We start from the raw sequence: 25,323 nt of genomic DNA on the forward strand, positions 1-25,323 counted from the left end.
GCGCAAAGCCCGCCGGGCCGGCCCGGGCCCGCGGAGCGCTGCGCAAAGCCCGCCGGGCCGGCCCGGGCCGTGGCTCCGGTTCAGCTGCTCTTGCGTACGCTCCAGCAGTTTCGTGAATTCCCACAGGAGACGAGCGTGAGCAAAACTGCCCCAAGTTTTTGCACAGAAGTATATGGGGCACAACACGTTCTTGGCTCTGAAACTAAGCAGGGACCAACACCCAGAAAAAAAGTTCAGTTCTTCCTTCCTGCTAGAGTTGTGGTTTGGCACTGGGCTGACGAGAAGAACCGAGGGCTCCCCTCGGCAGGACCGCAGGTGCCGGGCCGGCTGTGACTCGGAGCCCTGGGCAGACAGCTGTGCTCAGACGCTCGGCCTGACTGCAGCTGACATAAAGCCCCTGCGTTGTGTGGGCGTCCCTTGTTAAGCCGCACGCCTGCATGGTGTGATCAGCTCCCTTTCTGTCCCTCCCGCTCGCATTCGCCTTGGCAGAGAGCGTCGGCCCACAGAGGAGGAGGAGAAACCACAAAAACTGTTTTTTGCAAGACCGAAGCCCTTCAGCACTGGACTCGCGTCCTGGCTTTCACTACTCAAGACTTTAGCTGTATGCAAATTAGTCTGTAGAATGAGCAGCAACAACCGGTTTTCGAGCTCAAGCTATAAAACAGTGGAAAACAAATTTATTCTTTCAGAATGAGCCAACCCTCACTGAAAGTGAAGGATAAACAGAACAAGAGGCCCTACATATTTTGGAAAATGCCATTATTTCAGTGCTTCAAAGTGATCACTGTTGAAGTCTCTCAACAGTTATAAATTTGCCACCTATTTCTTAATCAGATACACGGGACTTTTCACACCAGTTAAGTCCATGTCTCCACTATATAAGAAGAATATTTTTCAATTTACTAGCTCAAAGGAAGAAATTCCATGAGGTTGGAAAGTTCTCTAATGCGTGCACCAACTGAGTCAAAATAATTATCGCACAACCTCCAAATACTTCTCTACCAACTGCAGTACTGTTTGCTGGTTGATAATGGGCAAGTTTAAACTTGACAGCAAATTCCTTAGGATAAAAAAAAAAACAGGAACCTTTTGGAATACAAGAAAGCTAAACTAATAGAAAATAGAGATGCTGAGATAGAAATTTAAAACCTTTTTTCCACTTGCAATAATCTTTTTCAGAAATGCTCAGTAAACCCAAAAGAAGAAAGAGTAACAAAAAAACAAATCACTGTAAATGTTGGTGTGAATACAGCACACAATACTAAATTTCCCCATAACCTCTGAAATATGTATGGACTGCAGCAGATATGCCTGATCACCACAATGAGTCCCTTCAAGTTTTCCAGTTTTGTCTTGGTTTCTCCTGCCATTCTGTTCTACAAAAAAGATGTTCTGTTGGCAATCAATGTCAGCCTTCCTAACCCTATTCTCACTAACTTAAAACTGAAAGAATTTCATTTTCACCACAGAAGGACAGTAATTTTCAGAAGTGTTGCAAAAATACAGTAGAAGATATATCATGAATTCTTTATTCCTTGTCTGCAGCAATTTTTCAAACAGCAGACAAAAGGTTGACACGGCAGATGGAAGTATCACTGTTGACACTGTCAACAGATCATTTTAATAATACACCAAGTTTACCTTGCTGTCCCCAGCTGTTCTCTCCCATCACTGTAATCAAACAATAATCCTATTATAAAACTTGCTTCATTGGTCAATCTGGAGTTTCTTAAAATTTCACACCAAGTTTCTCACACTGGTTACTGTCAGTAATAAAAGTGTGTAATTAAACTGCAGTTCTTACTTTGCTAATATTACCAGCATCATTTCAACAGTAACACAAAGGGATATTCAGATTACTTTGCAAACACTATGAACAGTACATTAATGAAAACAAATCACTGGTCTCTATGTCTAAAGGGCCTTTGTAATGGTCTGTTGATTTATCATGCAGTTCAATAGCCTGTTGCAATCTCTTAGTTCCTGCAACACCACAACTCCCCAGTGCAACTTGCATAAACAGATTTTAAACTCCTTGTAAAATAGAGTATAGGTTTCATAGAAATTTAGTGTCTAAAAAATAGTTTATCTTGGAATTTAATGTAGGAATTTTCAAATTAATTCTGAAATTTCAGCTAAGTAAATCTAATCACTGAATTGACTTTTCTACACAAAGACTACACACAACTTTCAAAATACCAGCCAACCATCTTCTGGTGAGATTTGGGGAATGGCTGTGCAAGACAGCTACAAAAACTATGGAAGTCCCAGCTACTGGACTCCCAAAAACCCAAGACCAAGAAGTATTAATGAAAAAATCTAGCAGCTCTTCTCCCAGCACAGGTTCTATACCTTATTTTAGGTCCTGGCCATGGTCACAGTCTAATAGAATTCCGTTTCAAGTCCAGCTGTGTGATCACAGAATGAGTAAAACACTGGCAAAACAGGTTATTGAATTTTTTCAGGCTTTGCACCATAAGAGCTGTCTCATTGTTTAAGCCCAGCTGGCAACAAGCAGCCCTTAGCTGCTCACTCACCCACCATCCCAGACTGGTGAAATGGGAAGAAGAATCAAAAGTAAAACATGTAGGTTGAGACAAAAACAGTTTAAGAATTGAAACAAAGTAAAAAGGAAAAACAATAGTAAATATTTAATGATTAACAGAAAAGATTTTAAAAAGAAAAACAAGTCATGCACAATAGAGTTGCTCACCATCCACTGACTGATGCCAGAGCCCATTCTTGAAGGCCGATCGGCTCCCCCTTCCCGCTGACTCCCCAGCTGATGCACTGGGCATGATATTTGAGGGTGTGAATATCCCTTTGGCTAGTTCAGGTCACTTGTCCAGCTATTTTCCCTCACAGCTTTTTTAAATTTTTTTGCTCCTCCTCACTGAGACACAAAGCAGGAGACACAAAGAAGTCCTTGATTTAGGATAAATGCAACTTAGCAACAACCAAAACATCAGTGTGTTATCAACATTATTGCCATACTGAATCCAAAACACAGCACTGTGCCAGGTACTGAGGATAAAATTAACTCTATCCCATCTGAAACCAGGACAGCCTGTGAGAAGAACACAGAAAGATCATAGAGGACAAAGTACACAGCCTTAAAAAGTCACCTTCCTGGTTTGCTTCTGCTAGTGGGAAACCTATCCACAGATGAAAAGATTGCGGAAAGAAGTGAAAAAGGAGGCAGCTGGCAAGGAATTCTCCATATTGACTTATTTTGAAACAAGTCTTTTATCTACTGTGCTATAAACCAAGCTAGTTGAGCTCCACAGAACAGCATTAGGCCCACCTCCATGGCCCCCCTAGATCCGAAGAGTCTGAAGTAAGTTTGCTGTGACATTGCCAGTGTTGTAACATGGAAAGAAAAAGAATGATACAAATAATTATGTCACTGTACCTCTGATTGTAAAGGAGCCTCTAAAGCAAAGTCTTCTATATTTTGCTTTGTAGATTCATCCATGCAACAAATACAAGGCAGACATAAGTAAATACAATTCCTATTCAAGATGCCACTTTTATAATTGTATTCAGGACTGAATACTTTCAGAACACCCACATGACTATTGTGGGAAATAAAATAGTAATTACGTTACTTAGCACTTTTCACTTTATTTAAACTGATGCAATTTCTGCAGAGTAGGTAGGCAGGTAGAAAATCATTGCAATTATCTAATATGAGCCATGGGTCTTAATCCTCCTCTACTGCAGGTTATTTGGTTTCGCAAACTAAGATGTTTCTACGTCTATCTCTAGTTCCCATACTATTTCATACCAAAACCATCTCCCCCTTTTTACTTGTAAGCTTTAAAATACCTATATAATTTATTTTACACACAGTCCTATAAATCTTTTCTTTCAGTTAAAAAAATTAATTCCATTGGGGTTTCTTTATGAGAAAAGCAATTTATTTTTAAAAGACTGAAAATAACTTCTCAGTTGCTTCACACATATTTCAGTAAATCATTGTTTTAACTCCTCAGCAGGTAGCAGCAAAAAGTTATTTACAATGTCATATTAATTCTGTACTGATTAAGTTTTTTTTTCTTAAATTTCCAATTAAAAACTCTGTACTATTAGGTAGTTATACCATATGGAAGAGTTAATAAGAAAAATCAGCCTGTCTGTTTATTCCAGTTCTTCAGGATCACTTCAGCTGCATCTAGTGTGCTGTCTTTCTGCAAAACAAAGAACAACACTATTACCGTAAGTATGGAGTTCCTGAAAGAGTCAGTCATGATTATATCATCTCAAATCAGTATTTGGTTGTTTCAGTTACATCCTGTAAATATCTTTTCAGCCAGTTTTTCATTGACAGTTTTTAGGTACAAATCTGGACTATACAAAGAATTCAATGCTGATTCCTTGAAAATATTTATTAGATATAATTAAAAGATGTCATCTCAGCATTCATATTATCCCATTTAATGAAAGACATACTTACATAAATTCATGGCATTAATGTAGTGATGTAACTTAGCAGCTCTGGTTTGGAGACATGCTAGCACACTTTCTTAATCCCTGTGAGTACAGTTGGGATTTTTTAATCTCCTTGCAACCTTGTTATGCTAGGAAGACTTAAATATAATCACCCCAAACTGTGTAGCTTGGCTCCAGCCTGGTGAATCATAAAGGCAGTCGAACTTGAAAGGACTCATGCTGTTTATCAGCCACAGGTACAACAAGTAACTTCATCCTGGTTGTTCCTGGCTCAGTTTATACCATAGATTTACACCTCATCCAAAGAAGTAAATTACACAAGGAGAAACTCCCCTTCTTGACTGTTTCAGGCTAAGGCTCTGATCTTTACACAGAACAGTTCAGGATTTGCACATGTTCCATTTTGCTGACTCTGTTACAGAACAACTGGGAAACATCTCAGGGCTTTGGGCTTATCAAAGTTTATGTACCTGTCCTCAAAGTCTTTCAGCCTTTCAAGAACAGGAGGACTCAACAGGAGGAAGAATATGTGCAAAGAAGGTGCTCACAGAATGGCAAAAATTACTCAATTCACAAAAAACATATTTTCTTTTGTAATTTGGAGCTCATGTGAAACTGTGTATTCTCAGGCAAGAGAAGTAAAATTGAAGGTGAGCTCTTCACTGTTTTTGCTGTTGGACATGAATGGGCGTGGGGCACACACTCTGCTATACAGGTCTGCTCTGGATTATGGGTATCACATTAATTGATAGCTTACTTGTCTCAATAATTTTCACTGTCACCACTGGTCAAGAATGTTTTTAAAAATCAATACAATAAGCTTAAAATCTCTACCCATCCAGCTGTTTTCTGCAAGTTGCCCTTCTTAGCCATGCCACCCACACTGATGGTGTGAAGTGCCTCAGCAAAAAGACAATTGGTGATACTTTGTGCTGAATTTTACACCAAACTAACTTTATGTTCCTAAAAGCTTTCAATACAAGAGACCCTGGGAAAAATGTAACAGTCAGTCTGTTGCAGATTCCTGTTCTGCATTCATTTTCAGGACACAAGTTTACCTTAATGAAACAAAAACGTATGTATTTTTCAAACTCTTTCTTTGTCTCAGGACCACAGAATGCTGAAAGAGGAATTGCTGACAGCTTCTGAAACATAAAACAGAAAGAGCATTTGCTTATTTAAATGTGTACAAAAAATCTGGTTTAAGCATGATGATTTTAATAATTTGTTTCTAGAACTCTCCCTCCCAACACATGAAGAAAAGACAAGGTTCAGTTTTATATGCACTAGCTAGGCTTTATTACATTCAAATTACTTTCTTAGGTAAAATATTTCAAAAGTACTTTTTACTTTGTTAGTACAACTAATGTTAGTACAACCAACATTTCAGCATGCTGAAAGAAAAGCTGGGATGTAGCACAAATCTACAACATACGTTTTCAACAGACTTAGCAATATTTTAGTCACACCATTATGAGAAACACCAAATAATATTTTGAATGGAGCATCTCTACTATATTATTTAATAAATACAGTTGCACTTCTCTTGCTTTCAACAGAACAGCGTTTCTAAAACTAGAGTATGATTAAGACATCTTACCTTAGATGCTATCATCCATTTGACAAATTTATAATCATAAGGTTGTTTCTCATCTACATCAGAGAGATCCACATCTAAATGTAAAACAAATATGTTGTAATATTTCCTAGACTCCAATGGAAAGACATTAATTAACAGCATTTTATTACAGTTAATACTTAAGCATGAACATATATGTTTTAATATATAATTTTAAAATTATACTGTAAGAAGTAAAATAGGCCAACAGATTGAACCTTTCCCTTCTGATCTGAGCACTTGCTTTCCATCAAAAGCAAATTCAGATGCAGCTTGGAAGAAAACCACGTAATACCCCAAGAAGTCCTGAAGTCTGGGCTATGGAGGGTAATGAAGAGTGCATTTATTGCATGGATAGCAATAATCCCTGAAAATGCAGCTTTCTCATCTGTGAAGCCAGGGTACCTAAAACTTCCTGACACATGATTAAACTGTGATACCCTGTGTTTGAACACTGCTGTCTGAATGACAAATGCCATTTAGATGCGTTAGTGAAAAAATGTGGAACTAAAAAAAACCTTCCCCTGTGGGAATTCTTCCTCTGAAGCTACCACAACCTGAATTTTCAAAAAGTTTGTAAATTTACAGTGTTTAGAGATCAGAATGCTTCAAGGCTTTAAAGTGTGATGTCAGATTAGGAAAAACAAAGAAACAAAGAAAAAAGGACCAGAAAGAGGAAAATACAAATGGTATGAACTCAGGATATTATCCAGGTGCTTGGCTCTCAAACATTATCATAATTATACACATTTTGAAAATAGGAATGTTTACCTACCTCCTTTATCCTCTCTGAAAAGTTGTCAAAGCTTTGCATAACACGGACAACAAGTTAGGATCACAAATGCTTTGCTGAAGCTCATTAAATCTACCTTACCAGCTAAGGTGAAACTTAAAATTTCAATCCCAGTTAGTACTCCTGACATTATGCACGCATATGTGCGCATATGAGATGAGAATATAGTTTAAAATCAAAGCTGCATTTTCTGATTAGCCAAATTTACTTTCCACACATTCTTTAATAAACTTTACACTGACTTAGTGTGGAAACATCAACAATCATGAAGTATCCTCCATCTGGAATGACAGGCTTTAGTCCAGCCTCTCTCAGTAGCTGAGCCATCCGATCACGCTTGCTTTCCAGCTCTCGAGACAGGGAGTAGAAGTAGCAGTCTGGGTCATCCATGCGCCTGTAGTCTATCCAAAATGCTTGTGCCAAAGCCTCCTGGAAACAAGGTGCTCATTAACACTAACATTAACACTCAGTAAACTCACAGACACTCACACTTCCTGCTGGAATCACATGAATTTTTGTTCAGTCCTGGCCCCTTATTAACGAAATCACCACACAAATGACACAAGCTACGTCCGTAATCTGTTTGTTACTTTGTGCTGTGACAACACTCAAAACACCCCCAATCTTTTGCTAGGCACTAAACATGTATAGAAGTCAGAGTTCTTGACACAAGGGTTTACAATCTGAACTGAAGTTCAATTTAATGGTTTGATAATAATGTACCATAGAATACTAGACACTAGTAGACAGAATTTTCATTTATATTTGCTAGGAAACCATTAAGATTGTCATCTTTTATGCAAGAAGTAGTTCATAGGTGAAAGATGAAAGAATCTGCAAGACTGATTTTTTTTACATGTCTGGTGAGCTGATCAAATTTGTCTGCTCTTTTTACACCCTAAAATATGTATTTTGACAACTAAAAAATCATTGTTGTGATTATTGTTTTATTACATGAGGCCAACAGCTGTCTTACACCAGAAAACAATCTCCTTTTGTCCCATCTTTACTTACCTGTAATGGAGTTGGGCAAGTATATAGTGTATTTTGGTGAACAACTTGCAAATGCTTAATCAGATACTCAGGACCAATGGACCAACCAAGCTAAGGGAGGAAAGCATGCATATATTATACTTATGGGTAGTGGTGTTACTAAAAGATAACAAAAACTAAAAATCAGCCAATGTTTTGAGTTTTTCTATTTTAAGGATTTGTTTTGATAAATTATTAAGAAAAATATGGTTTACACAAAGCTTACACCTTTAAAAATGGTAAAATTGAGACAACAATTATAGTTTCTCTTATGCCTATCTCTCATAGGATACTGAGCAAATTCCTAACTCTTCATATAACAAGGGTTAGAAATCAAACTGGACATTTATTAGGAATATTATTTCTAATTGGTTTAGAACCTTTCCATCTCTTAAACTCCTGGGTCAAAGCCAGTTTAAAGATAAAACAAAAGCTCACTACTGAATCATATATGCTGTGGATCAGTTTGAACATAGATGACAAAGAAGAACTTAAGTGCCAATTTTTTTTTCACTTTCTCATATATATTTAAAAGTCAAGATGGAAAGCTGGGAAGCTAAAACATCATAATATCCATGTTTTCTCCAAGAATCTTTACTGATTTTGAACAAATCATACTGTGGTGGTTTTTTTAGTAATTTATGTTCACAAGAGTTTATCAATTAAGAGACAAGAAGATAATTAAGACATGGATGTTAAAGAGAAGTAATTTCTCCAACTGAATGGTATTGCCACATTTTGGAGACATGAAGATTTGCCAGAAACTTTCAGAACACAGGTCATAAAAACAGAGGCCTTTTCAGAGTAATAAATGCATTCTGTTATTTATATAACTTAAATCATTTATATTGATTCTTCTTACCTTCCAGCCAGTTACACTGTATGTTTTCCCAGCACTTCCTATAGTTACTGTTCTTTCCCACATACCTGGCAACGTAGCTGTAACATAAAATAAAATTAATTTGGTACAGGTGCACTCACATATATTCATTGCAGCATTTTAAACAAACAATGAGAATATTCTGAAATTACAGCAATTGTTACAAATGGGAAAGGATATACAGACCAGTGCTTTTTAGCATGAAAGGAAGGTAAGGATTAATGAAAGGAGAAAGAAGAGACAGAAAATAAGAGGTACAGTTTGAAAACAACATTAACTCACTGCAACCTTTACTAGAATTGTCCAGTTCAGTGTCACTGGCTGTCTCAGACATCAGATAAAGAAAATAATTACTAAGACTTCTTAGTACTTACTACTATCTCACCCAAAAAAAAGTATCACTGCATTTTATAAATTATGTAGAGGTTATTATGGAAACACAAGAGTTAATAAATAGGGAAGTAACACACTCAATTTTATTGTATTATTTTTGTAGACTTAAACGTAATAAGGAATATGAGAAACTTAAGTAAAAAAAGAGCAGAGCCTGTTTCTTTCACTGAAATAATGTTATTGTTTACAGTGTTACCCTGAAAGTTCTAGAGTATTTTTAACACTAAAGTTAGAGATGATATCATAGGATCTGATGGAGAATCTGTACCTAAACCTAGTTGACTAACTTTCTGGCCTTTGATTTGCATTTTCTTTATACAATATTTTTACATTTTATGCTAAATTACAGAATGCCTTTTGTTCAACTGGAAATGTTTTGGTTTGAAGCATTCAGGTGCTGATGGCAGTGGAGTAACTGCATCTTAAGAATTCACCACCTGCCCATAAGACAAAGTGTAGCTGACGATGTGTTTGGACCTGCTGCTGTTGAAAACAAAAAGGGATTATCATTATCTTACACCACACACAGAGATTTTGATTCTGAAGACAGCCTTGCATGAAATGCTAAGGCCATGAAACACCTGCTAAAGGCCATGTAGAAATCTTTAATCTAACTGACTTCACTTTGCAACTGGGACACATGTTCAGTTACTGTTAGGTAACCTGTTAGGATGCAGTGACTCAGATTACTACCACATTAATGTACACAAAATGTTCTCCTTCTTCCATGTCTGAAGGTCTCCGAGACAGTATCACTATCGAGTCAACCACAACAGCCATGGAATTAGGTCACCCTCAAAACAGACTCACAGCCTATGCATGGCCAATGCACTCAGTGTACTGCAGCTGGATGATCAGCAACTGTGCAGCTGACCTAACAGGTATTGCAAGGTCATTTAGATGTCATTTTCTTCCTATTATTCATTAAAATCAATTTTCACAATCATATCTCTCCCACCAATGGATTTTCTTGTCATTTTACAAATATGGAATTGAAGCCTAGAAGCAAAGTTACTCAGCATTCAACCAATGGCAGAGCCAGGAAAAAAGGTAAGTCTTTTCATGTCTAATTTATACTTAAGTGTCTTGATTTCATTTGTTTAATCTTAACTATATGCCTCTATTGCACACAACTGAAATGATGTACTTATCAGTCAATACAATGGTAAGTACATCAGAACAGGGAGTTCATGCAGGATGCGACCATCAGAAACAAAATATCTGTACACATGAGAAGGAAGTTTTGGACTTTTCAAACACATCAGCAGAGCCCACCAGACTAGAAACTTTCACAGAAATACATAGCTGTAGCATTATAGAACTGGCAAAGGAGTTCAGTAACCTGCACTAGGTTAAATTGTTTTAAGGCAGTGGGAGTGACTCCATTAACTTAACTGAATCTTGGATCAAATAAAACAAGGAGATCAGGAACTTGGCATCATTATTTGTTTTTCTGGTTTGTTCTTGCAATGGTACTTTACCCCTTACTACCTGAAGATTTAACAGGCTTTCATATTGCACTTGCAGAACTTACTTCACTGAATTCAATGTCCAGCATTTAACCCTGTCTCTGTCCTTCAGAACAACATGCACTATCTCCACAATGACCTTAATACTATTTTTTTTATATAATTTGTGAAGCAAAAGTAATTGTGTTCCTCATCATCCATTTCCCTCTTTGATTATCTCTACAAAGCTTTGAGAAGGAAGTTCTAGTTCCTATTCCTTCTATTAGTTCTTCAGCAAAGCACTGTCTAATATACATACAGTAACAGCAGCTATACGTGTCATGGCCAACAAAGTAACTGAATAAGGGTGGCAAATTCATATGATCATACCTGACTTAAAAGCATCAGTCCCACTGGTTTCTATGGATATCTGTTCCAAGGTCACTTAAGAGCTTTGGAAATTCTATTTGGAAATTAATCTTTAAAATATTTTCTAGAAAAGAGGGGCTTTCCTCCTTAGAGCCTAAACATTGAAAAATTTCAAAGCTTGAAGTTTGAGCTTCTTCCAGCAAGCATTATCCTGGGGATGCATTCCACAACCACTTCTAATATGCCACAAAAAATCAGTACCTATTTTAATGTGTTTATTCCCTTTATACACCAGCCATTCATATACTTCATCACTGATGCACAGAGTGTCATGTTTAATACAGAGATCAGCTATTACTTGGAGCTCTTCTCGGGTGAAAACCTGGGATACAGAAAAAGTAAAGAAAAATGCATTAATCACAGTATTTAAGGCATTCTTTGAAATTAAAGTGGTGTTAAAACAGGACTCTTACCTTGCCTATTGGGTTGTGTGGGGTATTCAAAATAATTGCCTTTGTTTTGGAATTAAATTTATTTGCAAGTTCAACAGGATCTAAGACCCAATCAGCACTAGATGCAGAGTTTCCATCATTTTTCTAAAAAAACCACAAAAACCAAAACCACAATAAATTTATACATTATTTTCACACATGTTGCAGCCTAAAGAGAGCTGCTCAACTCATCACCCTCAAACACTTTCATAACCATATGTCACAACCTATCCAATCTGTCTTGCTGACCTGAGAGAAGATAGTTCTAAGAACAAGTCAACTATTATGACAGTGGATGTCCTCTCTGTCTTAAAGTCCCTGCAGGAATTGGTTTCCAGGATCTTGTTACACACATGCTGATTATTACAGTGTGTAATGCAGAAAGCCCAGTCACATGGCAGGAGAGTTTACAGCCTTGCCAGACAGTAGAGCATGTGCTTGCGTGACTGAGAACACTCATCGCCACTGGGGATTCAAGGTTTTTTCTTCCTCCTAATGAAAATGGCCAAAGAGTTAAAAATCTGCACTACTCAGTCTCTGGAGTTTATATACTACACAATACAAGTATCCCTGAGGTATTACAAATGGTTAAGAAAGAAGTTTGGGCCAGTTGGTACAGAGAACACAGAGCATGGCCACATCTGCAATGACTGAGAGAGGGCCAGACCGAAAACAAGGGTGTGAAACAGAAAACACTTGGAGGTGCCTTGTCATTCAAAACACCCCTAGAAGGTGGGCATCCAGAGGAAGAGTCTCACCTACTCCCACTGCAGTCCTGGAGGTTTTGTCACTCTGTGTTGTTCTGATTTCATGGATTACAACAGTCCTGCCCAAAGAGCCCCTCAGCCCTTTGCCATGCAAGGCTGCCAGTTGCACAAGGCACAGCTGGCATACAGAAACAACAATCCTTGCAAGCTGTGGGCATAATGGCGGCGCTACCAATTTAACATTTAACCCAGAGCCTATTTAACAATAAAGGAAAGAGTAATTCTTGTATGTATAGCAAATACGTCAGCTACGTAATCAGGCCTTATTTAGCAAGCATATTTTGAAAAAGAAACTGTATTCTGTCACTTTAGGAATTGCTGTAGGGATTAGGGAACCAAATTATTTGAAAACCAGCTGACAGAGAAATCACACTGATACATGGATCCCCCTTCCATAATTTGCACTGAAAACTGAAGAAAGCAGTTTTAATCAGCTCTCAGAATGCAAATTAAAGCAAATAAGAAACATTGCATCTTCTGTAACACTAATAAAATATTCTCTTTTGGATTATTGTTGTCTCCAACTTGCACTATAGCAATATATCTGATTTTAATGTAATTTGATATTATGAAAAACAATACAGAAAAGCATCATATAGGTTTTCATCAAAATATGGATGAGAAACTTTATATAATTAGTAATTTTTAAAAGATTACTCACAAATCTTAGTGGGATAAAAACAGGCTTTGCACCCGCCATCTTTACCATTGGCTCATAACAGTCATAAAATGGCTCTATTATTATTACCTGAAATGACAATCATCAGTATCAGAAACAAAGAGTTTACCGTGCATGATACCATCACATTTCTACATTTACCTTGATGCCATAACTTGATAATGTTTCTGGCACTCCAGGTTTAATGTTATAACATTGCAGAATATTCCTCCTTTCAGAGTACAACACAATAACGCCCTCAGGCTAAGTATGATAAGCACTACTCCTTTTTGACAACACACAGAGGCTGTTTTTCTATAGTTACCACATCGCAACTATTGAGTTATAATAAGAAGAATGTTTGAGTCCTACACACAGATTTGAAGGTAAGATGCAAAGATGAGAAATAGTAATGGCAAATTACTGAACCACAGCAGAGATGCTCAAATTATGGCCATGAGATTGCAAGATTTCCAAATATCTAGAAATCTCAGAAGAACAGTTAAGTCCTCAAATTTTATCAGACAAAAATTCTCAGGCAAAGAAAGAGGACAAACTCAAGAAGAACTGCACAGAGGCTAGACAAGAGGAAAAAAAAAAAAAAAAAAAACACCCACCCCAAAACAAAAAACCCACCAAAAGTAAAGGCTAATAGAACGATTCCAAACAAAAGAGAAGTGACTATCAGAGCAACAGAAAAGCAAGATGAGAATACAATATACAAGTGAAACAAATAAAACACTGAAAGCAAAATACATGACAACACAAAAAGATAGAAATATTCCTGTAAAGTGACTTTTAATATCACTGTCAAAAAGGCAGACATCAGTAATAGTGAAGAGCTGAGTCACTGCTAGTACAGTAAACTAACAAGCTTTTCTGCTACCTATCCTGCCACCATGCAACAGCCCAAAACAGAACCTGACACACAATGGTTACCCAAACACCAACAATTCTTTGTGCCACCCTTAACTGTCTGTTGCAGACAACAGCCCACAAGTTTTCTCAAATAAAAAATCAGTGTGTACTGTGTATCCTAACAATAACAGTGATAAAGAAACTGCCTCAGATCATCCTAAGTGTGAAAAAGATGTTTTTAAGTTGATGAATGATAGGAAGACATCCAAAGGACAGTCTCCTAATCATGGCTTCTGAAAGCCAGATGTAAATAAGTCAGATGTACATCATAAGTCAAATGTACAACTGTAAAAAATCAAACCAATGGGGACAGAAAGAAGCCCTAACATTAACTCATATTTAGAAGTAGACAGATGAGAAAAAGAGAAAGATTCTCATGTCTCTGAGTATGCATGAATATTTCCAGTAAAAACTTACTTCATCTCCCTCTTCAATTAGTGCCTGTATTGTACTAAAGAGAGATCCATAAGCTCCCACAGTCACCAGGATATCAGTGAGAGGATCAATCTTTCTTCCACAAACCTTCTCATAGACTTGAGACAAGGCTTTCACCAGTGATGGATGACCCTGTTCAAAACAAACAAGCAAAAAAAAGTAACTGATTGGAGCGTTCCTGACAATGTATAAAGCCTGTGTTTGGGCTTTTTTCCACATGTATCAAACTGTTACATTTTGAAATAGAAAAATACAACATTAGCCCTCAGTGTTAATGGCTGTTAACGATTAGCAGGGTTTAAACTTTTTGCACACTAGGAAAGAAAAATGTTTCCAATTTATTTGTATCTACTAGGAAATTATTTTTCTGTCTGATGCTTTTTAATTTCTTTCATATTATCACATCTTGGAGTAGGTCCAGAAAGCTTATAGCAGAGCTAGGACAAGAGACAGAAGGAGAGACGGGAATACTCTGACACCAATTCACCCTCACCTTTTGAGTCTCTTTCAGCTCCTTCTGTTTCCTTCCTTATCTTTCAACTAAAAGTATTTTGGCAAAGAAAATATTTTTATTGTGTTTATATATTGCTGATAAATAGCACTTGTGATCAAAATATTTATTCATATAGTCACATCCCAAATCTCAGAGTACCATTCACGATTTGTGATCAACTTAATTTGGGACACAAGGCTATGATCTATAGATAAAACTAATTTAAAGTCAATTTTTTCCCTGTGGCACATTTTCCACTGAACTTGGGATCCTGGAGTTCCACAATACTTACAAAGCCTCGGGTGTACTGGTTCAGTCTGTCAACTGCTGCTACCTTTGCCAGCTCTTCTTTAACATAGCTGGGAGGGGATATATCAGGAAGACCTTGACCGAGATTAACAATTGAGGGATCTGCTGCCACTTTGGTAAACTCAACCCTGGAGGGAAAAAACATCTTTAAGTTAACATACCAGATTAAATTATCTTTTTATTCATTAGCATAAAAGGCAAAATAAAAGTACTTTAGTTTGCCAAGTTTGCAGCAGTGGGAACAGGTTTAAGTAGAATGCTGACAGGGAGAGCTGAGGGCTGAAATAATGTAAGCGACCACAGCGGTCAAAGGACAAAAGGTTGATGTTCTGCATCCACAGAATAACTTCTCTGCCAAAAGTCTGCTCACATGTGCAGATACACAAACACACAGTTACTCTGGATACAACAGAAATTGAATACCAGGCACAGTAAATATCTTAAAGGTTAAATTCAGTCAAATGAAAGTGTCATCTTCCCCACATAGCATCACAGTTCTGTCAAAAATTAATACAAACTGCTAAAAATTAGCTTAAGGCCGAATAATCAAAACACCTTGTGTATATGTACACACAACTAATGCAACACATACATACAACTAAGGTAAGCCCAAAATAGTCTTTTTCACCAACTATGAAAATTCCATATTTATGAGTGATGGCTATATTGCTTTAAGGCAAATTTAATACCTAGAAAAAGATGTATTAAAAATAATGAGCTAAATTATAAAACAAGAATAATGGCTTTTAAAAAAATCTGACTTGTTTGGTAAACACAAATCAGGTGTAATTGAAATACATTACTCAACAGAATTAACATTTAAATTTGAAAATCAGCTCTACTACCATGCCCATGAGTTATACTTGTCTTACATGGTTTAATAGATGAAGAGAAGCCCAAGCCTAATATTGAAAGTTCAAAAATAACAATTAATCATACATTCAATTGAATTTAATTCGCTGCTTCTAAACAGGTGCCAAATATATTCCAGCAGAGAAAGCAACTGCCATGTACCTTATTACTGGCAATAATTATCTTTTTAGAAAGAAAATACATCAGCCAAGGACATTTTCTGAAATTTGCAGATCTTTTCCTCTTACTTACCACACATTGCTATCAAGGCCTTCAATTCGTCTTGTATTTTTGTGTCTGAAGGGCATTGTCTGCAAGATCAAAATATACAGACAGAAGGGTTTTGTTAAGAAAGACAAAGTATGATACTGTTGGATTCTGCATGAAAACCCCCATTCAGGCTTTCTCAAATATACCACTGCCAGCTGAATTCGGTAGTTACACAAAATTATAGACATGTTCCTTCATTAAAGCTTCCATAATAGCTTGAATTCAAACTAACAAGAAAACACACAAAAACATCTGAAATTCTCATTCATCATTATCTAAATCCACTAAACTTTCAGCAAGGATGGAGGAGGGGCAAAATTTAGCTCAACAGCTTTAAAAGATGACCTTAAAAGAAAAAAAAAAAATGAGTGTACATACTTTCTCTTTCTTTTTTTGCGATGTGCTAACAGCTTAAAGACTACGCTATTTCTAGTCCAATTCCTGCTCAATACAGTTTGGAAAGTATGCATTTGCAGTGTGATTTTATTTGTTAAATTCTTGGTTAGAAAGAAAATAGCAAAGACATTTTCTATTTTAATTCAGATTTTGTAAGCTTTAAAGTATCTACCTTAGAGCACAGCAAAACCACATAAGAATGTGTTTTTTAATGTATATTCAGACCTTAAATTAAGGTATTGGAAAACTTCTTTTAAATAGGTTTTTAATGACTATTCTATATGGAGGCAGAAAAAACCCTGTCGATAGTTGTGATATTTTTAAGCTAAAAATGGAAAGGAAGTTAGGAAAAAGAAACCCAAATTTATTTCTATGTGCAAACAAGAAAGGTGCAAGTTCATATCTATCTTTGCAAACTAGCTTCATTCCAGAAAACAAATTACATAGAAATTATATAGCCCCTCAGCACTCCAGACACTCCTGTTTCTTTAAGTCAAGCTACCGATTTTTAGTTACTTTTACCACCGTCAGTTATTGTTATTATCAGAAAGATTCAAAAACCATATTCTAGCCACCATACTCTGAGATGATAATGTCTGCATTACCATCACACTCAAGTTTCAACTTTGAATGCACAGAAATGACTCCTAGTAGATACAGTATGCAGCAGGTCCATGCTTGCACTCAACCTGACTGTAATGAAGCCATCTTGTATGTTGTGATATGAAGAATGGGAAGCTATGAAATTAAAAAGAATCTTCTCTGCTCCTATGTCTTCTCAACAGATCTGATTCTGACCTCATCTGTGCGACACAAACACCAGAGGACTCAAACACAGAACCCCTTTTAGTTGTTCTCAGGAAGAAAACCTTTAAGATAACTAGACAGGTCAAATCAGATTTCGTAACTCAGAAGAAGAGGGAGTTAAGGAAGAGTCCTGTAATTTGTATTGCATTTATTTAAAAACGCACATATTGTTTAGATTAATCCAATTTTACAGCATATGTTCTGGCAAATATGATTAATGTTTGGCTGTACTTTAAAAATACAAACAATACAGGTAATACTTACACTAAGACATGCACACACAAGTCTTTTTTTACATCCTAGACTACTTCTTGTAGAGGAAGGAATAAGACTCACCTTGAATCTTGCTAATTAACAATGAGAATTCTGTATGCTGACATGAGTAAATTTGTTCCATGCATTGCCTCTCCTTAAATTGTTTCAATTTGCTAAAAGCTTATCAACTTCAGGACTTTTATAATTACAATAATATAAATCTTAACTGCATTGAGTAACCTCCCCTAGCTAAAAATGTATTGACAACAAAATAAGCCTTCACCTTACTGTTCCATACTATCTAAGTTTAAATATTTATCAATTTCAATCTTTCTCTTTCTTTCTTTCTTTCTTGTGTCTTGGAACCAGTTTTAAAACAGAATAGCAGGACTTGCATTAGTTTTCAGGTTTTCACAGATTCAGATTACAGTGAGGTTCAGGTCAACCTTACTACTTTGAGGAAGCCAACTAACTGAGATTTTAAAATTAAACCTCCATTGGTCTTCTTTTTTCCCACAAGGTAATGACAAATCTTAAGACTCTTTTTTCTTTCAGCCCAGTTATGTCATCACCTGATAATCTCCAGTCCAATTCTAGGTGCAAGGCTAGGATTTCCAGGAGTCAGAGATGGGTGCTAAGCAAGAGAGCAAGGTCTTCATCAAACTCTAAATGACCTCCTACTCTCCCTAACACTTCCTAACAAGGGAGGTACCTGATGGAAAGCCAGGTGCTGCTTGTATTTATCTTTTTTCTTAGTTCCGAGAAACTTGTAATGAAATTGAATGTTAATAAGTTTAATAATGTTGGAAGCAAACACTCTGACATGGTACATAAAGAAATTGTAGAATACACCATCAAGGGCTACAACTTAAGCCAAGATTTTAAGAAAATTAAAAAACAACCAGTATTAAATCTGAGGACATTTAATGTGAATACTCAACTCAATTAAATAGAACAGAAATACATAGAAAATACATATGAATACATATGAAAAACTGACTCAGGCAAAAGAAAATAGAAAATACATATGAAAAACTGACTCAGGCAAAAGCTGACCTACAAAGTGGCTTGCACACTAAAAAAGCTTCTCATATGGGCAAAATATGTTACAACTTTCCAGTATAATGATTCAAGCATCTGTTTTGAAGGATCTGTCATGTGCCTTAGTTGACCCAATTTGTTGACTAGATGAACTGGGAACAAAATTTACATTCCAGTGTTCTATAGGAAATGCAGTGTCACCTCCTGCTGCCTGCCATGTTGCAAAACTGTTTTCTCTCAACATAACTGGAAGACTTAAAATGAAGCTACACAACCTTATAAGCAGGTCAGCTAGGAAATTGAGAAGATTCTATATAAAATTAAGGTACTTATAGACCACTTGTATAACAGGGGACATCAAGAAGCAACATTACTGTCATATCGTTAAAGGAAAACTGAGATTAAAATAAACAAATTTTCTTACCAAAAGGCTGTGATAAAGCTGAGATTGAACCTGTCTCCTGTATCTCAAGCTTCTCTCTAAAAGCTAGGCAATCCTTCTGGTGTGATATGTGCTAGGTGTGACTTTAAAGAATGAAAGGCATACATAAAGCAATAATCACCAAATTCTGTTACGCTAGTGCGGTTAATAGTTGACTGATTCAAAGACCTTATTTTGTTCTTGATAGTTAATGGTTTTATCTCTAGCAAGAAATAAAACACAGCTAAGGCATATATATTTGCAACACTGCAAAATTAGTGCATCTCTAAAACATTGCATGAGTGTTCTCTATGGAGCTGAAGGAATACTTACTGCAGAGGTGGAATGTTTGATGGATCTGGAAAGCAAATCTGTTCTTAGCTGGCATGTTCTAATGCCACGGCAACAGAAGTTTCGTGAAGCAAGAAACATGCCTGCATAATAAATAAGTGACCTGAAAAACCTTACAGATTCTAGGAAGGAGTTCCTACACATCACTAAGCAATTTTAAAATAAGATCCTCTCCTCTTCCCCCCAGTGATTTTGTGTCAAGTGAGTGCTACTAAATCATCACCTTGTCATAGTTGTAAGCACAGGGGTTAAAACTCTCTAATTGACAGGGCTGAAAAATGTTTCTGAGTGTCATCTTATAAAGCAAGATTTCCTTTATTTGACAACATTGATCTTCTATCTTTTGAATAACAGCTAAGACTAAATGCAATTCATGCTTCAAAGTCTCTGTTAGAATTCTTGTGAAAATGTGTTTGTGTAAAAAAGTTGCTATTAAAATTGCTAATATAGAATGGAAAATGAGCCAAATTTTTTAGAAGTTACACATCTTTAAAACTGGTTGCCATTTCCACGTGTTTCAAATCAGGTGCACTGAAATCAGGATATTTAAGATGACCAGGCACACTGGAGAGGGAGGCCTATGAACTTTATGTAACTAGTTTTGTCACAGCGACTTGGCAAATGTTAAATATCTCCCACAACTGAAAAGAGCTAGAAAAGACACTTCGTGTAGAGTTACACAGATCATTCACAGACTGGAAAAAATTCATCCCATTAATTAATAACTATCAAAAGAGAGGTAAGAACTGGTACTTCAGGCAACTATTTCCAGTAGATACTTCAAAACATACATATTAGATTACATTGCCACAATGACTGGAATCTGTTAGAAACATGTAACTCACAAATCTAATGTCAGAGACACAGTAGCCAGAGCAGTATAATTATCAGATTTGTTTTCCATAGTATTCTCATTAAAGGGTATACAACTCCTGTTTCCCTCTGACTTTGCTGCCTAGGAAGGGGAAGAGGAAAAAAAACAACACTATTTGTATTAGGAACAAACAAATACTGTTGCCTCTTGAAATGATACTGTGCGGGCCTCATGAACAGAAAGAAAAAAGGTAAATCAATAGCTCCATAAAATATGATGTTTTCATTAAGAAGAATGCTTTTAATTCAACAGGAAAATGTCCTTTACACTTATTAACTAATAGAAAAGGCCAATCAAAGATGCCTCAATGCATAAGTTTTAAAAGTATGCTGATTTTTCCTTTCTCTCACTCCAGTGCTACAAACTGAGTCTCACTTCTGAAATTAGGGTCTTTCTCACACAGTACTGAGTTGTGACTATCTCAGAATATCACCATAATCCCATTGCATTTAGCAATCTGCAATCAAACAATTGATGTTCATTTACAAGAAGAACCTCTGCTAGTTTGAGAACTAGCAAAAGTAAGCAGCGAGTAAATCTTTGACACTAGCAGATACTCTGAAAGACACAGAAGAAATACATGTGTTTTAGAAAGACTTGAAAATCTATTTTAAGTGATTTCTAATAATACCACTTAGCATATTCAAGGTTATCTTTGAGAATAGCTATCCAAAATCAAAAATATTATGAAGGTCTCTATTTCTCCCCTTGTTTAAGGTTACAGAAACTACGTGTGTAATATACTGATGCTGTCTTAAAACATGACCATGACATTGGTGCTATTCCCCAGGGTCAGACCAAAGACAGCATAGCTCTTGCAGCCCACTGTGAACACTTGCAGTAGTTAGTGCAGAGAGACAAACGTGCATATCATTGCCTGTTTCATTTTGTATTGAGAAATAGAAAAATTAAACAAAAAACATGCAAGCCTTACATGCAGAACTAACTTGCAAGTAAGAAAAATTATCAACAGTTGTAAATATTTCCATCATTAGTGCCATGGTGCACTGAAAAACAGAGCCATTGTTTGACATGAGGCAATCACACAAAACCACCACACTGCAGGAGCAGCAGCAGACCTGTGTAACTGTGGCGTGGTCAATCTCTGCAAGTAAAATACCTGAAGTAAAAATTATATCCACCTTTAGTACCACAGAAATGTAGAAACTGTGAAAACTTTATGAGGAACATAAAGGAAACGACTTTGCTGAAGAGCCTCAGTAAGAAAGGGCACTGACATGTCACACTTCTCCCACTGTTTCTGGATTTGTGACACTTTTCCAGTGAAAACTTAACAGCATTTGTTCAGACTCAAGAGACAAGACTACTGGCCATTAAATGAAAAAGCCTCCTATAAAGTACTTTTATGGCTTCTTTTATTTCTAAAAATGCCTCTTTTCTCATCTGTAACTCTGAGTACCTCAATGTAAGCTACTCTAGAAAGTACAGGGAGAGGTCTCCTTAATATAACCAGATACTTTCCCACAGACTGAGCTAAAAAAAAAAGGAAAACAAGATAAAAGAAAAAAAAAAGCAAGGCCTACTCTTTTTTCCCAAACACACACATTTCCGCTATAATTTTATATGACATGTTAAGACATACCACAGGCTCAAGAGAATTATTTCCTGTTACTTTTACAATGAACACATTCTCAATTATTACCCCTGTATGTGTTTTAGCACAACCAAGTATGTGTAAGGCATAACAATGAGATGGTTTCTATTATCCTAAGCTAAGTTTTTTATCATTGGGATACAATGTTTCTTCCAGATCAGGGAAGTTACACAATGTCAGGCAGCTAGAGAAGTACTGCAAACCCCATTTCAACTCTCTCCAAAATTTGTAAGGTTCTTCAAACACAGAAAATGCACTGATCTTCATGAGGGAATTAAAAGGTAATATTAATTTCTTTCTAAGTCGTATTAATGTTCCTTTTTTTCAGTCCTGGAGTCAGACATCAGCATTTTGGCCAAGAGTCATGTCTGTTAAACACAGAAATTAAATTAGGAATTCTTTTCATCTCATTCTAATTCTCAGTGCTTTGAAGCATTCATGCAGTCAGTACTCCTGGAACTCAGGCTTGCATATCCGGAGAAAACAGGAAAATTAACATGTTAGAGGAAAAGGGATAACAAATGACTACTCCTACAGCTTTCTATATTTTTAGGGGAGTGAGAAGCAAGCAAGGCTACCAGAAAGGTTAGTGCAGCAAATGTTTAGTGGGATTGGCAGGAAGAGACATTCTGGTTGCTAATTGGGTTGAAACACAGGTTCACCCTTAAACTAGACTGGAAGATACAGTTGGACTTGGTCATGGGAAATAGATGAATACATCTGTGTGCTAACAATCATTTAGTTCATGCTGTACTTTGTAACTGTTCCAGCACAGATACAATCTCTGAGTTGTAGGCTCTTCTGCTCCCTTCAGCTGCCCAACCTCCTGGTCATACAGTACCCTGATGTTGGGATGCTACTGACCCTCTGGGGCATTTATAAAAAGTTACAATTTTGAAATAAATTGGTTTTTCTCCTTTGAAACAAAAGGCCATACGCTGCTGCTCCTTCATTTTTGAACTTCAGTTATTCCATCTCTAAAAAACCATGTCACAGAGCTTGAATGACACTTGGCCAGACCCCTTAAGCTGCTTCATTTTTTGAAGCAACAAATAGTCTCATTTTGCTGTGGAGCCTCAGTGACAAACATTACTAGAAACACTGAAAGTCTGTCTGTCACCACAGTAATGTCATAATGTAAATATATTCCCTGCTACATTTGTGTTGGGCTCAATAGTTTTAGGATATGCAAACCTGGAAAATGTTACACCTCAGCTAAATGCTGTCAAGTCTTTGAAGGACTGTCTCTTCTTGACTAGAGGATGGAAGCCTTGGAGAAAGAGAAGGTGTAATCTTACCAGCGGAGGCCTCTCCAGGACCTTTTTTCCTACCGTCTATATGTAATAAATGGCTTTTGAGCCAAGAGAACTGTTGCCAAAATCACTGTACTCAGGGAAGATGGGCAAGGACACTGAGCTAATAACCTGCTGTATGAGATTTATCACAGTAGTCAACATTTTGTCATTTCTGCTTCCATAATCTACAAAGAACGGAGCAGAGATTCTCTGTGTGCAGAGGAGTAAATTTTACCATGCGGAGTAAGGAGCGGGATGATGTTGTCGGTTTTTTATTCTTTTTTTGCCCCCTCGCACTGCAGCTCCGCCATGCAGCCGCTGTGTTGCGCTCACGCTCCCACCCACACGTGTTTCCAGCCCGGGGCCGGGGAGGCCGGAACCCGCGGGCACCACCGCCGCCGGGGCTCCCCGGGCCCGGCCCGGCCGCTCTGCGGGACAACAGCGCGGCCACCCCGAGCTCGGCCTGCAGCCGCCTCCCCGCCGCCGCCCGGCACACAGCGGCCCCGAGGGCAGCGCCGCGCCCCGGCCGGGGCCGCCACACTCGGGGCCACACTCCCGGCCACAGTCACCGCCACAGTCACCGCCACACTCGCCGCCACAGTCACGGCCACAGTCACCGCCACAGTCGCCGCCACAGTCGCCGCCACAGTCACCGCCACACTCACGGCCAAACTCACCGCCACACTCACCGCCACACTCACCGCCACACTCGCGGCCACACTCACCGCCACACTCGGGGCCACACGCACTCACGGCCACACTCACCGCCACACTCGGGGCCACACGCACTCACGGCCACACTCACCGCCACACTCACCGCCACACTCACGGCCACACTCACGGCCACACTCACCGCCACACTCACCGCCACACTCACCGCCACACTCGGGGCCACACGCACTCACGGCCACACTCACCGCCACACTCACCGCCACACTCACCGCCACACGCACTCACGGCCACACTCACGGCCACACTCACCGCCTCCGCCGCGATCGCTCCCACGGGGCGGGGCCGGGCCGCCCGTCCCGCCGCTCTGAGGGGCGGAGAGCGCCCGTCCTGTTCCTCCAGTCCGGGAACGGGATAGAGCCCGTCCCTACCGTTCCTCCAGTCCGGGAACGGGATAGAGCCCGTCCCTACCGTTCCTCCAGTCCGGGGGCCGGAGAGAGCCCGTCCCTCCCGTTCCTCCAGTCCGGGGGCCGGAGAGAGCCCGTCCCTCCTGTTCCTCCAGTCCGGGGGCCGGAGAGAGCCCGTCCCTCCTGTTCCTCCAGTCCGGGAGCGGGATAGAGCCCGTCCTGTTCCTGCGGCCGGGGGCCGAGGAGCCCGTGCCGCCCGCCCGGCCGTGCGGGTGTGGAGCTGCCGAGGGCGGGAGGGCTGCGCGCACTGCGGCGCAGCGACGGGGCACAACTAGGGCTTTGAAATGTCTCTCCCCTGTACCAAGTTGCGGTGGATTTTTTTTTTTTTTCTGTCAGAACTTGAATTACGCTATTTTTCCTTATCTCTTCGTGCCCGACTATATCTTGTTATGGAGCTACACACGCACATGTACGTAGCATCTCTCAGGTATCCTATAACTTGGCGCTCTGTTGGGAAAAACTGAGCTAACTGGTTGCCTTTCCCGGGCTTTGGCCTTTCTACAGGGAATAAAGTGTCAAAATCGTAAAGAATTATCTCATGCCTAAGTTAACCACTTATAAGGCAAAAAGTGAGATTTTCCAGGTTTCTTAAAGTATTCCATAAACTCATGGAATCTGCATTTTTAAGGTTCTGCCTCACAATCAGAACAGAGACTTACTCAATTTGTAAATGAAAAAGTTCCCTTTAATGAACTCCTCATCATCACCAAATTTGATTATTCAGTTAGAAATATGTATATATATTTGAAATGCCTTTGCAGCCTACTTTTCGTCTTATAAATCTTTACAAAACCGGTTTGTTTTAATATCAATACCATTGTACTGATGTACACCATTGTACATCATTGTTTAAGAGAAAGACCATACAACTCCAAGTAATTTTTTTATGTGAAGTCCCATTGTGGTTCTGCGGAGATAAAAGAACCCACAAATCAGATTTTACAAGGGCCTGGC

General features: G+C 38.4%; 1 protein-coding gene across 5 annotated transcripts; it reads right to left on the reverse strand.

The window, feature by feature from the left end:
* Nucleotides 1-3,606: 3,606 nt before the first annotated feature.
* KYAT3 (kynurenine aminotransferase 3) lies at nt 3,607-21,438 on the reverse strand. 5 transcript variants are annotated; one of them, XM_066325171.1, is made up of 14 exons: nt 21,403-21,438; nt 19,432-19,532; nt 16,161-16,219; nt 15,040-15,184; nt 14,237-14,386; nt 12,905-12,991; nt 11,459-11,581; nt 11,247-11,367; nt 8,758-8,834; nt 7,878-7,967; nt 7,106-7,292; nt 6,053-6,126; nt 5,511-5,597; nt 3,607-4,190 (listed from the first exon to the last, which is right to left on the reverse strand). In XM_066325171.1, exons 2-14 carry the CDS (start codon nt 19,528-19,530, stop codon nt 4,128-4,130), a joined length of 1,362 nt encoding a protein of 453 aa, XP_066181268.1. In that variant the 5' UTR covers nt 19,531-19,532; nt 21,403-21,438; the 3' UTR covers nt 3,607-4,127. The 5 variants fall into 5 exon arrangements, with proteins under 5 accessions (XP_066181268.1, XP_066181267.1, XP_066181271.1 ...); XM_066325170.1 differs by lacking the exon at nt 21,403-21,438 and having other exon boundaries at nt 19,432-19,618; XM_066325174.1 differs by lacking the exons at nt 19,432-19,532; nt 21,403-21,438 and adding an exon at nt 19,102-19,122.
* Between the last annotated feature and the right edge of the window lie 3,885 nt (nt 21,439-25,323).

This window comes from Sylvia atricapilla, chromosome 9, assembly GCF_009819655.1.
Source record: "Sylvia atricapilla isolate bSylAtr1 chromosome 9, bSylAtr1.pri, whole genome shotgun sequence".
Taxonomy (NCBI): Eukaryota; Metazoa; Chordata; class Aves; order Passeriformes; family Sylviidae; genus Sylvia; species Sylvia atricapilla.